Raw genomic sequence first — 14,686 nt, 5'->3', positions numbered from 1 at the left:
TGTTCCTTGGAACAACAACAGGCTAGAATGTTTTCTGCAGATTCAGGAGTTTTCAGTCCTTATGAAGGGAAGAAAAGCAGCTAGTTCTCAAATGATAGGTGACCAGTTTGCGTTAGCTATCTACTGACATTTTTGTTGTTATACACACTTTTAGGACATGAGACACAAAATTCTTTGGGGGTGAATTGCTCATAGTGCCTTTCTTATTCTATTAATCAATATTTATGCAATTAGAATGAATACATTCTTGGGATAAAACCAGAAAATTATATTTGTAGCAGTAGTTTAGGAGATGTCTTTTTGTGGTGATGGAAAAATGTATTGAGCCAAACAGTAGTCACATTGCTGGTGAAAATAAATGTTAAGTGAAGCATGATCAGGTTTAATTACTTTCATCTGTTAATTAGAGTAAATGAATTAATTTGATGCTCTTTTTACTAGGGAACGTGTGCTCTAAACTATATAACATTTGCATCTGTATTTCACATTTATTTACACACAATCCACTTTGTTAATATCTGCAAATAAAAGTTAATGGATATTTCCCTTCACATCATAAGGACACAAGCTCAATTTATTGAGCTGAACTTGATCTTGGGAATGTGCTTTGGGTTAAGTTAATTATGCTTTTTATCTATGAAAATATTGTAAGTAATATCAACCCTACAGGAAACTTGAGAGAAGGTAGACCTCTAGTAGGCATCTATTGAGGGGTTAATATGCTTTGTTCGAGTTCAATTTAATTGTCTTCTGTGTTCATGTTGCATTCAGAGAAGGGCTTAGCTTCACAGGAGTCACAGTTTGACCGAAAGCACGGAGCTTTTGTGCCATTGTAGAGCAGTGCACTCAGCCTCGGTGTTAAGAGGGTGGGCTCAATGAAGATGAGGAACACTGGGGAATCAAGACTTGGCTACTACATCTCTTATGTTCACTGCTATAGCGTAGGTCTATTTAGATATTTTTCTGCATGCTTATTTTCTTACTTTACTAGTTCTGGCATTGTGTTCCATTCTTACTGCCTTCAGGTTATTTTATGCTGTGACAGTGCATCTGTTGTGGTTTTTTGTTCTTTTTGATTTTCTTTGCTGTAAAATAAACAGCTATTAAAAATGTGTTCATTATCACATTCATTATACAGCAGTTCATATGAACAGTTTCATAGTCATATACTTTCAGTACTCTGAAACTCTTAAGACATTAGCATTTAGAATTCATGTTTATGCTTTATTTCAGATCTAATTAGTTTATATAGCAATATGCGTAACTATCCAGCATTCTTCTAAAATCTGTGAAGCATATTATACAAGTGTCTGCCATTTCATGATATCACTATAAAATGCCTCAAGTAGGGAGAATTGTTTGTTTTATGTGACTAGAACTACTGTGGTGATTGTGATTCTTATTATTTAGACTGTTGTGTTTACTCAGCTTAAAATAAGCTCAAACTTCATCTGTGTGTAGGTTGCATGATGCCTCTAAATGGATGTACACTGAGTTCAGATATAGGGAAAATTATCTTTGTGCAGTTCCAGTATTCATAAACCTTTATTTTTTTTTCTAAAAGTTGTGACTCTGAAGTCTTGCATTATACACAAACTTCTCAACATAAAATGTGAATCTAAAATGGTGCTACTGTTTTATGAATACTACAGATGCATAAAATTAATCTTAAAACTATTTAGCATTTGTTAAAAGCAATCTTTTTGAAATATTTAACTTCTTAATATTTTCATGCTTAATTTGACTTTTAAATATTTTTGCATTTTGGCATGTGATACTTTTCAAGTATATTTAGGTTCTGAATGACCAATTGAGAACTATAGTTATTAATCATATGACAATTTCACCACTGAGGGACACCTACAGTTCTATTCCTTTAAATTTAAAGGCACACATGTCATCTCAGTGCTGTGTCAGACATGGGGGCATTGCTAATTGTCTCTAGAGCTGCTGTTTAGCACACAGCACTGATGTATTAGTGCTTTGTGCCATCTTGAAAACATTGCAGGTGCTATTATGCCTCATAAAGCACAGCTGTACAGAATTATTGTGTTAATTTGAAGTCATCTTGTGTATTTAGAGGAAAGCCTATTTAAAGACATGCTTGGTTTTATTATGTAATTATGTTTGGTGCACTCTGTGTCATGAAATAACTAACTATTGGTCTGATATATCTCATATTTCCCATGCCTAGAATGAACAAATTAAACAAAAAAAAAGGCATCAAAAATAAATTTTGGAGAGAAAATGTCTGAATAAGAAAGAGCTTTTATTTTTTGCAAATTTGTAGTGAAATGTATAGAATGGAATTAGAGTCAAACAAATACAGTAGCATGTATCTCTTCTATTCCACTACTTCAAAGAAATGTCAACAAAATGGAACAATATGAATAGAACCAACAGATGTCCTTTTGCAGAAGAGCGTGAATAATTCAGTGGTGCAGTTTTGGAAAAAACAAAACAAAAACCCACTATTTTTTCCACTCACATATCCACTAAGCAAAAATATTTGTGAATAGCAAATAATGATACTCTGTGTTGGAAAGTTAGAGATAACAGAACTGAAGAGTTGTGTGTTCTGTAATAATCTGGTATTATTAATGCATTTTCTTAGAAAACTGATCCGTTTGACTGATTTAACAACCTTGAACCAAGCAAGTTTCCAGACTGGTGAGCTGAGATGGATATTAGACATACATACGATGGTAGAACTGACCCCATGCTTCTTGAAATAATGTGATTTATATTTTGACCATCAAAAAATAGGAAATAAAATTATACTTATTCACATTTATATTTATTTAGGGAATAACTTTAAAGGTGTTTTTACTGATGAAATAGCATAAAATAATCTTGAAGCTTCCTTTAAGGAAAGGCAAAAATTCTCTGGACAGGAGAAAATCTGCAGAAATCAAGAATCTGTCTTAAGAAGTAGATATAAAGGATAAAAGGTAGACTACAGAGAGTGTCACGCCTTCAGCAACCATTACTAACTAAATGAAATGTTATGAAAAGTCTTATATCAGTCTTTAATTCCTACCAGTTGTTCCGTTTATGGAAAATAAAAAGGATTTAACTGTGATTTCCTTTCGTCTGCAGCTCTGACAAGCCATGTGAGGAAGTAGTTTCTGTATAGCACTAAAATTTGACATTTAAAAAAAATAAAAAAAAAAAGTCATTTTATTATGATGCCTCAGAAATGTGGCTGGTCTTGATTCATTATATGTATATATATATAACACAAAATGTTTATGAAGTTCTTAGGGAAGTAGTTGCCTGCTATGGACTTCAGCAGTTGTAGGAACAAAGAAACAAGCACTCCTCCCTGAAAAATGCAAGTAAATCACTGTCCACAGAAGGACAGTGCGTAGTTCCATTGTCCCTGTAGGGTTCTTGCTGTGAGTAGGCTAAACTGGTCAATATTGCAGGGGAAAATGTGTATCAGAAGGACCTTATTTTCCTTTTCAACTAATGGAAAGATGTGGGAAGGGTTGGTCTGATTTTGTGTTGTTTTGTGATATTATTTTTTATTTAAGAGATCTTTGATTTGCTTCTAAAGTACTTGAAGGTAAAAGTCAAACATTTATCAGCCCATGATTTCTTTGTGATCTTCACAGAAGACCTGAAATGTAGTTCAGAGGAGGGATATTCCTACTGGCAGACAAGTACCAGTGCCTGCCTTTTTACATCAGCCCAACTTCAGTGAAGTTGACTGATATAATGAGGGGTTGTCTTCTCACCACTAAGAGCTTACCATGAGAGTTTATCTCATGGTGCAGAGCCCTCCTGCTGTAAAAATTCATAGATTGCTTAGAATACTTTTCAAATGCTCCATGTAAAATGTGGCAGTACATGGGAGTAGTCACTGACAGACTTAGCAAAGTCAATCCGGGTGATTCTGTTGGAGCAAATAACCTAACAGATATTTTAATTCTGCAAGCAGGTGTTGCTTGTAGAACCTATGGCTTTGGTACTGGATGTCAGTAAATAAAGCTGATTGTTTGAGTACACTTTGAAAAGTGTACTCTTACATACTGTGATTCAGGTTTTAATTTTCTGCTGGTGACTGTCATTGCAAAGGGTCTGTCACAGGAAAATTAGTATTACTGAGGAGAGATGAGATGATAAAAGCTGCCTGCTCTTATTTATTCTTTTTAAGAGGGAGTAATTCACCAAGAAATATACCAGAAGGAAGTGGGAAATGTAATTACATGATTATTAGATATGTTCCTGCCAAACATTTGCCTTTTCTCAGTTTTCAGGTATATATTTATGGGACTTTGTCACAATTTGGCATACAGGAACATAAGCTAGTAGTTTTTGCTAGAGATAAAAAGTATAATATTGCTGTCTGAGAGCATTGCATTCAGAGAAGGGCTTAGCTTGAAGGGAGTTGGGGTTTGACCGAAAGCATAGAGCTTTTGTGCTCTATTTTGTGCAGTGTGCTCAGCCTCAGAGGGTGGGTTGATGAAGATGAGGAACACTGGGGAATCGAGATTTGGCTGCTACATCTCTCACATTCACTGCAATAGTGTAGGTCTAATCAGCTATTTTTCTGCATGCATATTTTCTTATTTTAGTACTTCTGGCATTGTGTTCTGTTCTTACTACAGTTTATGTTATAGTGTCGGTGATTTGGAAGTGTAAGTGATTACTCTCACTAGTGACAGAGCAACCAAAATATAGTAGTAATCCTCTGCTAAATAAATACTAAAGCCTTTGGTCTATTTTGAAATTTGTACCTGGGAGTGTTAATTCTACTTCCCTTTAGAACCTTACAAAGTGATGCCATTAGCAACCTTGCTAAACTTGACTATGTAATTAGCACAGGAAGTGAGAAAAAGCACAGCGCATTCATGAAAAGTATGTTGCATATTAACTCCCTAGTAAATGATTTTAGAGACCTGTTCTATTACAACATAACTCTCAAAGATCATTCTTGAGGAAGAAAATGTAATTGCCAAGTTCACATAGCTAATGTGATTATTCAAGCACCATTTTCAGGAGGTGAAACACCAGTAGAGTGAAACCTGAGCAAGAAACTGTGTATCAGCACAGGCTGATACAATGCTTTTTAGTTCTTCCCTTTCCAGGTTCTGGTTGCCCACACTGCATAAATGCAATTTTGCTCCCCAGCAAACTGGCTGTTCCCACTGGGGTCTAAAAGCTGGGTGCAGTGCTGCAGCGAGCTCCCAGGAATGTGTGTGATGGGCAGCAGGAATGGGACCCAGCCATGCCTGGTACCTGCCAAGGCCCTCCAGCTCAGTCTGTGCTCTGAAACATGCAAAATGTTTCAGAGCACATCTCCATGCCACCCCAGGAGAAGTAACGTGCCCCAATGGGCTGGTCAGCCTTCACGTCTGTATCAAAAATGCACAGAAAGATGATAAATCAGGCTTTTAGATCGTGATTGTGTCAAGTGCCATGCACGCTCTTTATATGTGTAAGTGTAGCACTAGTAAAGGGGTAAAAAAAAATTGATTTCTTCTGAACCTGAGAAGAAAAAAAAGAGTTGGGGAGAACAAGGTTGTGGTTTTTTGTTTGTTTGTTTTTCTTTACACAGTGGCAGCCAGAGTTAAAATAGGAAAAATATCATCTTTTCAGAGTAGGTAAGGCATACAGAAGCACGGAATTGTTGGGCATAAGGATGCTGTCTGTTTGCTCTGTGATGTGTAGGGGTCTCTTCGGCAGTTCTAGCACAGACACTCTTGCTAAAAATTCCTTTTGATAGTAGGCTTGAGAAGGAATATGAACCTTCTCAATACATGCTGAGGCCCCTGCTGCTGTAGCTGGATGGATTTCTGTTCTACACTGAAGGTTCACATCTGTACCTGTGGGCAGCACAGATGAGCTGGAATTATTTCACTGCTTTCTTTACAGTCTGAGCTCTGCTAAAACTGCTATTGCTGGAGCAAAGATCCTCTTGTGTTTCCTGCATGGACACAGGCTGCAAACACGTTTTTAACATTAAATATACATCTTTTTGAAATACGTTTTATTAAAGTACTTGTTGATTGCTTATAATTTCTTGTAAGATGAATTTTGTTTCCGTAGGGTTCCATAAACATCAGTGGTCCTTTAGTCAGGATCTACACAGTGGTAATAAGGACACTTCACTTCAGCAGGACTGTACTGGACTACAAGCCTTTTATTAATGACAGTAAAGAGACATAGTAGGATGCATCATCTATGAATATCAGAATACAAAAATGTGTTAACTGTTTTTTAGTAATTTTACATGTCTGTGACTATAGAAGAATTTGCATTCCTAATATGTTATGATATTGTGATTGATTTAGGCAGGACTAAGGACACTTCACGATATCGGTCCTGAAATACGCCGAGCTATATCCTGTGACTTGCAAGATGATGAACCGGAGGAAAATAATCCAGAGGAGGAGGAGAATGTTTATAAAGTAATGTCAGAACACAGCTCTGTGACTTCTATGTTGTTAATGTTGTGTTATGTAATATAAGGTTTATAGAATGAGTTTATCCCCGAATGTAGAAGAATAATAAAAGCCTCAAACCAGAAAATGTAAATATTTAATAAACACTTGTAAATGTAAATATTTAATAAACATCAAGTATGTTTTATGTCTATCTAGAAAAATGGTATTACCAGGACAACTGCATCTCATCATAAATTTAGGAAGGAGTTCCAGCAAGAGTCATTCTTCTGCTCCTAATTTCTTCTCCCTAATTCTTATTTTTTCTTTAGTAATTCCTAAGAAATGTGTGAGTCTTGCATGTGCCTATGAAGACAGCTCAAACTGAGATAGTGGCAAGGTTTAAACAGTAAATGTCTTAACATCTGCAGTGGTGGGTAGGAAGAAGAGATGAACAGGAAAACCATAAGAGTTGCAGAGCTGCATATTTTAAAAGAATGCCTAGAATTGCACAGAAGTCAACTCACAAATGCCAGTTCCACTTTCCTGTGAGGGATATCAATAAGAATTAATTGGGGAAAAAAGTTTGGTTTTCCTCTTTTATGCTTTAGCTATTCAGGCTAATGGCGAGCACTTAAAGTTGGTATTGTAACCAGCAAATTGTTTTTCAGCTAGCAAGAAAACTTAATTCTTTGCAACGTTTCAGAAGTAGATGTAAAGGCATGTTCCTGCAGTAATTGTCAGAAGCTCATAGTTTGCTGTCCTTTACAAAAAGAGGAGGATGTGGTACTGGAGATAGTGGTGCAGTGACCATCAGTAGATGCATTTCTCTGCCAACCATCATTACCTCCTGTCTTCTCTAGATTGAGCTTCAATTCTGAGCTGTCATCCAAGACATACCCCTGGCTAGACAGGGAGGCTACATAATCTGGGTTAGATGTAAAAGAGAGCTGCATGTCATAGTCATAATTTATCACTTAATTCTTTCTCATCATCCATTTCACTCTCAGGACTGATAAAGAGTTACTGCTCTTTCTTATATCTCTGCAAGAAGAAAGAATGGAACCACTGAAGCTTAATGCTATCTACTTGAGATATGCTTGCAAACTGTTGCATGGCACTCCATCCTGTCTGAGTGACACCTGTTGCAAACCAATGCTCTGAGAAAATAGGAGAGAATTCCACCAAAGTGTTCTCAGAAATTACACAGTCCTGTCCCTTTTTGAGGAATTTGGTGCATGTTCTTCATGTATGAGAATCTAGGTTTCTCTTGTGTAACAAAACACAGAGTAAGCTGGATGTCACATTTAGTTGTATGGAAAAAGAAAAATGTTCGCTAATTTGACTCTGAAATACAAATACTGTCATTAGCACAATCACATCTCTATCACTTCAGCAGATCCCATCTGAATCATCATATATTAGAAAGAAAAATCACGTTTATTTGATATTTTGTATGCATGTTGGAGAGAAGTAAGTCATTGCTGTCAGAAAATGTTTTTTGTACCTGATGTTATTTTTTTCTTTCTCTTCCCCTAAAATAGAGGAATGGTGCCCTCTTTGGCAACCACATAAACCATATTAGCAGTGACAGACGAGATTCATTTCAACAGATCAACACCACACACCGTCCTTTACATGTTCAACGGCCTTCAATTCCATCTGCAAGTGATACTGAGAAAAATCCATATCCAGGAAATTCTATATACCACAATCATCATAACCACAACTCAGTAGGAAAGCAAGTTCCAAACTCAACAAATGCCAATCTCAATAATGCCAATGTGTCCAAAGTTGTCCATGGAAAACACACAACTTTTGGAAATCATGAGCATAGATCTGAAAATGGTTACCATTCATACTCCAGAGCTGATCATGAGAAGCGTAGAAGGCCAAGCAGTAGAAGGTAAACTTACGAAAATAATATTTGCTTTTAAATTAATGTATATGTTTTAAATCCACTATAAGAAAAATTGTGCTGCATTAAACTAATTCATATATTTAGCTTCATTTCAGTTCCCTATTACTGTACAAAACTTAAACTATAGCTTTGATATGTGGGAAAATGGTGTAACTTTAATAAGGTTTGAAAATAGTCATTTTATTTAAAATGAAATTATTACAGTACAGACAATGTAATCACCAATGGATTTCTCAAAGCTACCTGATTTTAAAGTATCTTTCTCCATAATTTCATGGCTTACCTGGATAGAACCCGCTACTATGAAACATACATTAGGTGAGTTTACTTTGTTCTGATATAATTCAAAAGCACAAAGTAGATTTTTTTTTCTTTGTTCATTTAAAGAAGCAGTGTGGTTCTCCAGACTAACTGCATGACAATGAATATGCTGATAAATTAACGTGAAGAATGCTAAGTCAGATTGTCCACTGTTCTAAAAGGGTAAACTTCTCTTATAGTTCAAAACTATTCAAACCCTCCTAAAGTCTGCACAGGTTTGTGCAGTTTTCAGCAAACAAAAGATCACACCTGGTGGTAGTCCTTGTGTAAGACTGACTTGCGTAAATTGGAAAAAAAATGATGTTAGCTTTTGTAAATACTTCTATGTATGATCCCATTTATAAGGGGCCCAAAATGTATCCTGGCCTTGTATCTGGATATTTTCTAAGACAAGATTTTAAAATTAGATGTAGTCCATTATTTGAAGTGCATTGCTAAATGTGCGTTCAGTTGTAGCTTTTAGTGTCTAGATTTGGACACGCATTTTTCTTGGAAGAACCTCAGTGAATGCTCCTTAATATTTTAGCTATGTGGTAACCTTCCAAGATTTGAGAGAGGCTGTTTTTCTACCAAGTACTTTGAATTTATATTTTGTAAAAATGTCTTAAATGTATTCAACTTCGCAGAACATCCCCATGTTAATTATTTTCATATTTGTACCATAAACAAAGAAAGGAAGGCCATGAAGAAACAGGTAAACTGCTTCTATTCTGAACTGTAGTTCTACAGAATTTACTATAAAGTCACATTCTGCCTGAGTTGTTAATTCTTTTTTATTGAATGCACCTTCAAAGAGCTATGTCTAAACTATAATCAGTCCCAAGTATTTGTTTGCTGCTTATAGGTCTGACTCTGGTGATGGACGTCGACCTACTATTTGCCGTGAAGAACGTGAAGTTCGAGACTATTGCAATGATGATCATTATTTGGGAGAACAGGAATATTTTAGTGGAGAAGAATATTATGAGGAAGACAGCATGTTATCAGGAAGCAGGTGAGGATATTTGTTAAACTGAGAAAAGATTTCAGGAACATATGTATGTATACATATATGCTCCACTAAGAGTACTTACAGTGAAAATTTTCTAATGAGGTTAATACTCCACAACTGCTGGTAAGTGAAATGGTGAATAGAAATAGCGTAGGTTCAGCAAACCTTTGTATTTGACATCAAGTGCTAGATTCAGCAAAAGTTCTGTACAAGATTTTAAGCAAAGCAGAAAGTTCATTTGAACAGAGTATAAACTAGTATAAAGTTGTGCATAACCAAATAAGCCTTTTGTTTATAAACAAAATTTCAATTACAGTGGAATTAAGGGTTAAGGTCAGCTAAAGGAACTTTTAGAAATGGTTTTCTTCTTGTAGTATTAGCTTAACTGATGAATTGGATGTCTTTCTTTTGAAAATTTTCATTATTACCACTTTATTAATAATGTTCCTCTCAGCACCATTTTCTGTCTCCCTGATACAATCACTGTCACATTTTCCTAGCCTTTAGGTGATTGGAATTGATAGTTTTTATGGTTTGTTCATATGTTTTATGGAAACATCATAGATTGCATTTCAGTCAGATTATTGGCATTTGTTACACATTTGTATTACTGAACAATGTGCAGACTTGTATTGACCAGACTCTCCTTGCTGTAACTGCACAGTTCTCATTTTGTAACCCAGTTCCTCTTGGTTTTCTCACTCATTTGTGTTTTCTCTGGCCAAAACTCAGAATAGTAGCCTAGCTAATTGTGGTATTTTGGTCACGTAGGGTTAGTTTGTGTTTTTTTTTCAAGGTCCAGTTGTGTGTAACAACTGTTACCTGATTGTTTGTTTTTAACTCCTTTGATCTTTGCATTTAATAACTTAATTTTAAGGGGGAAAAAAAAAAGCCTTAATTTAATTTTGACAAATCAAAGCTTTTCACTGCAGCTTTGTTTCACACAGTCTTCAGAAGTGGACTGGGATAGGATTTCCTAACTTTAGAAGAGTGGTTCCTAAGTTACTTTGGCTTGAGTATTACTGCTGTGATGTGGCTTCAGCAATGTCGCATCTTAACCTTTCATTTGGACTTAAAAAGATTGTCAGTAGATTGTGGTGTTCTTCCTCACAATAGCTGTGCTTCCCTCTGATGAGTAAATTTAACAACTGCTCAAAAGTAGTAGAGGAGTTTATTGCCTTTTATTTTAGAGCCATAAAAGAATACACACAAGTGACAGACACTCTTTATTCTCCTCCTCCTCTCCTATCTTTTTTGCCATCTGAATTTTGACAAGATTGGCACACTCATGTGCATCTTGTTGGATTGCACAGAAGCCAAGATTTGCATAAAAACTAAGTTATACAGAATTCTCAAGCCACTCATTTTGATATGATAATTACAGCCAAATAATAACCTTACAGGATTTCATTTTTGACAGGTATCCAAGTGTATAAGGCTGAGTTCCATTCTCTGGGTTTCTGTGTTCCATAGCTAGGATTCGCAAAAGAGAATGGCAGGAGCAGAACAGAATATTGTTTTTGTCTTTTAAGCAATTTATATTTTAGCTTGTAATGGTAAAAATTACTTCACTGAAAATATACTGATAAAAAATTAATCTGAGAATTTATTATGTAATTATACTGATAGAAATGTTCATGCTCACTATCTCAAAATCAGTTTGCATACAGAACATGGGTTTTAAAACTGAGTCATGTAATTGTATAATGCAGTTATACTTGGTTTTGTTTGGTTATCTTCTAGAAAACACCTAAATAGATCAACTTACAGAAACTCTGAAATAACATTTACTTTATTGTACTTTAACTCAGGCATATATATGATTACCACTGTAGACATCACTGCCATGACTCAGATTTTGAGAGACCAAAAGGTTACCATCACCCACATGGGTTTTTTGAAGAAGATGATTCACAGACCTGTTATGATACAAAAAGATCTCCTAGGAGACGGCTGCTACCTCCAACACCGACACGTAAGTACATTAAGAACAATTTGTTTGCAAACCCAGAATTATTTAAATTTATTTAAAAAATAATCCAGTTTCAAAATGCTTCTTTGTAAACTGGATTTAAAACAAGACATTTCTCGATTAATGTTGCTAGCAGATTACTGTGTACAGCAGAAGAACCTATCCATCCTGAGACATTGCTCAACCTAGAGATCCTAGCACACAAGTCAGCCTTTTTAATATCTCTTGCCTCACTCATGCAGTAATATGAAAATAATTGATTTAACTGCTAGTTTTAACTTGAATCGGTAAATGAAGAGAAAGTAAGGTAGAACGCAGCAGTAGTTTTCTCTGAAACTTTGATCAGAGGAATTCAGTCTGTGCCCCCTTATCCAGACCCACAGATGTGCTGTGCTGCTGTTATCCCTCTGGAACACCTCTGGACCTGCTGGCACGTCCCCATCTCTTGGCAGACATGCTGCTTACTGGCACTGGGACCGCTTCCATTTATATCTTTACCTCTTGCTGCTTTAGTAAACAGTAGACTGAAATATAGCAGTTTTCAAGGAAAACAGAACCAAGAGAGAGCTTAATGGTGTGGGGTTGTGGGTTTTTTGATAGTTTTTGTTTTGTTTTTCTGCCCAAAGAACTTTGGAATGCCTTTAGGTTTTTAATGTGTATCTCAAATCCCTGTGAAAAATAACAGCATTATCCTGGACCAAGCATCTATCTGAGATTTACACTGGAAATTCACTCTGCCATCTGTAGAAAGCACCTTAAAATTCTGTGCTGCTCCTGATTGGGAAAACGTTTCAGTGTATAGATTGAATAATTTTTGCCAACATATGTTTTTACTCATTTCTTTAACTGTTTTTTCTTTTAGTTCTCAGATCCTTCACTTGGTTTCCCTTCCTCTCAAGCACAGTGTTTCTCTGTCTGCATTACTAAGACCTGTCAGGCTTCTTATCCTTTAATTTTGTTTTTGTATGTTCCAGGCCACACTACAGAGGTTAGCAGTGCTAATCCTCTGGTGAAATTAGGTGCAGATGCAAAGGTTTTGGAGTTTGGCCTTCTGACACTTCACAGGGAGGAAGCACTTTGTCTGGGTTGTGAAATGCAAACTAAACTCCCTTCGAGTGTTAAACTAACAAGGGTTGGTGTGGAGGGGTGGATGCGTGAGAAACATAGCTCAGCTCCATGCCACCCCACAGTGTCCCTAAGGGTACTCAGGTATAGCATGGTCAGCACTGCCAAGTCTGTTACATGTGTCCCTGAGTGCTCTGACCATATACACAGTGCCATCTGGACATGTAGGGCACACAGCTCCTGAGGATAAGCCTGCGACTTTCTGACCTTAAGTGGGGCAGATAGAAAAAAACACAAGGACTGAGTCTCATTCTACAAAGGGTAATAGCTCAGCTCAGCTGAATGTCAGCGTACAGAAAGCTGATGGCTTTCCTCCAGCAGCAGCAGGGAAAGATTTCAGACAAAGGGGGGGGCTGTGAAAGGAGATTTCTGTACATCTTTCTACAAGCTGCTCTGATAGCAGAGGAATTTTAAGCCAGAGAGATGGATGCTTCAGATATCCGTTCCATAAACTGTAGGATAACAACCTTCTTGTAAAAATCCTCTGTGGTCTTCCTGTGGAAGTGTTGGAAAGGCTGAAGGCTTCCTGTGACTGCAGCCTTTTGGCTCCATTTAACTTTTCTGATGAAGTTCTGATGAGAGTATACAAAAAATGTCTTCAGAGGAAGTTCACCAATAGGGTGAACTAAGCAGGGTGCTCTTTCTTACATGCAAGCAGCTAGATGAATGTACTAGATAAGAGGGTATTTGATATCCTAGGATAAAAGGACCTACTTTTGATCTAAGTTACATAAGGGTGGCATAGGAAGAGCTTCAGAAAAGCCCTTTGACTTACACCAGTATAATGGCACAAGAGCACAGTCAGGCCTCCTATCTTAAGCGTTTTTTTAATGTTCAGGAGCACAGATGAGAAATTTTAGAGGCTTAGTATCTCAGCAGATTTTAAAAGAAGTTCAAGGCTATTATTTGTAGTTAGTTTATGTGCTCTTTGACTTGGAAGGAAGCCTTCATGTTCTCACTTAAAGTGTTAAAAAAGTACTGGCAACATTGCACTACTAGCATCTGAATTCAAACCAAGTTCATGTAACATCCATTATCTTGTCTGAGTACTATAGTTAGTAAATTGAGCTCTGTCAGGCCTTCTAGAGGTTTTTATTGCAAACTCATCACTGTATTATCTGAGTATCTTCCAGAAGTGCCCTGAGAACTAATGCTCATGTTCTTTCCATCTGTCTTCTGGAGAGAAGCATCTGCAAAATGTCCTGTTTTGGATAAGGGAGCTTTATTTATTTTTTTATTTTATTTTATTTTATTTTATTTTATTTTATTTTATTTTATTTTATTTTATTTTATTTCAGAATTGGGACATTTAGCATTTGTTAGGATCAGGAGCTAAGGTTCAGGTTGATGTTCCAGTATATATAGTTTGCTATAGAGTTAATGAAAAGAGATGCAGAGTTTGTATTAAAAGTAGACTGAATCACCTTTCGGGGGAGCCTGGTTTCATCTTGTGGCTCTTTAAGGAACCTCAGTCATTGCTATCCAGCATTAAGGGGCCGGTGATAATTATGGTGAATCTAGAGTTTATGGCAATTAACTCTTCAACTCTCTTTACCACAGTCCTGGTGTTGGAAAAAAAGATAGAACTTTCAATTAGTTTCAAGAGAGCAAAATTTTGTATCATTCCTTTGTGCTGTCAGACTTTTTCCAATTTTCCAATGAGGACATAGCTGGATCCTAGCTGCTCTTCAGCATCCAGGTTTTCTTCACACTGAAACTAACATAAATGAATGTCACCATGTGCTATTACCCATCGTTCCACAGGCTTTCACCAAGACCAGATGAAACAATTCCACATGAGCCAAACATCTAGATCCAGTTTAGATTTCTATTTTTTTTTTCTTTCTGACATTTACATGAGCAGTAAATGTTCTTCGTAACAGCAGAGAGCATGGCTTATCATTGTCTTAGGTAACACAACAAACATCAGGAATCAATAATGTTTAGTTGACTTGGACTTGCACCTG

The 14,686-nt window shown here is 36.4% G+C and overlaps 1 protein-coding gene across 1 annotated transcript in view; it reads left to right on the top strand.

Moving 5' to 3' along the window:
- The window catches only part of CACNA1D (calcium voltage-gated channel subunit alpha1 D), a 189,868-nt gene that overhangs the window by 166,361 nt on the left and 8,821 nt on the right, over nucleotides 1-14,686 (top strand). Inside the window, 5 exon segments of the mRNA XM_032194296.1 lie at nucleotides 6,300-6,416; nucleotides 7,934-8,295; nucleotides 8,602-8,628; nucleotides 9,476-9,625; nucleotides 11,434-11,597. Coding sequence (XP_032050187.1) covers nucleotides 6,300-6,416; nucleotides 7,934-8,295; nucleotides 8,602-8,628; nucleotides 9,476-9,625; nucleotides 11,434-11,597 — 820 coding nt within the window.

The sequence above is a fragment of the Aythya fuligula genome, chromosome 10, assembly GCF_009819795.1.
Source record: "Aythya fuligula isolate bAytFul2 chromosome 10, bAytFul2.pri, whole genome shotgun sequence".
In the NCBI taxonomy this organism is placed as follows: domain Eukaryota; kingdom Metazoa; phylum Chordata; class Aves; order Anseriformes; family Anatidae; genus Aythya; species Aythya fuligula.
The sequence above is the reverse complement of the archived record's forward strand: the minus strand, read 5'-3'. Positions and strand labels throughout refer to the sequence as shown.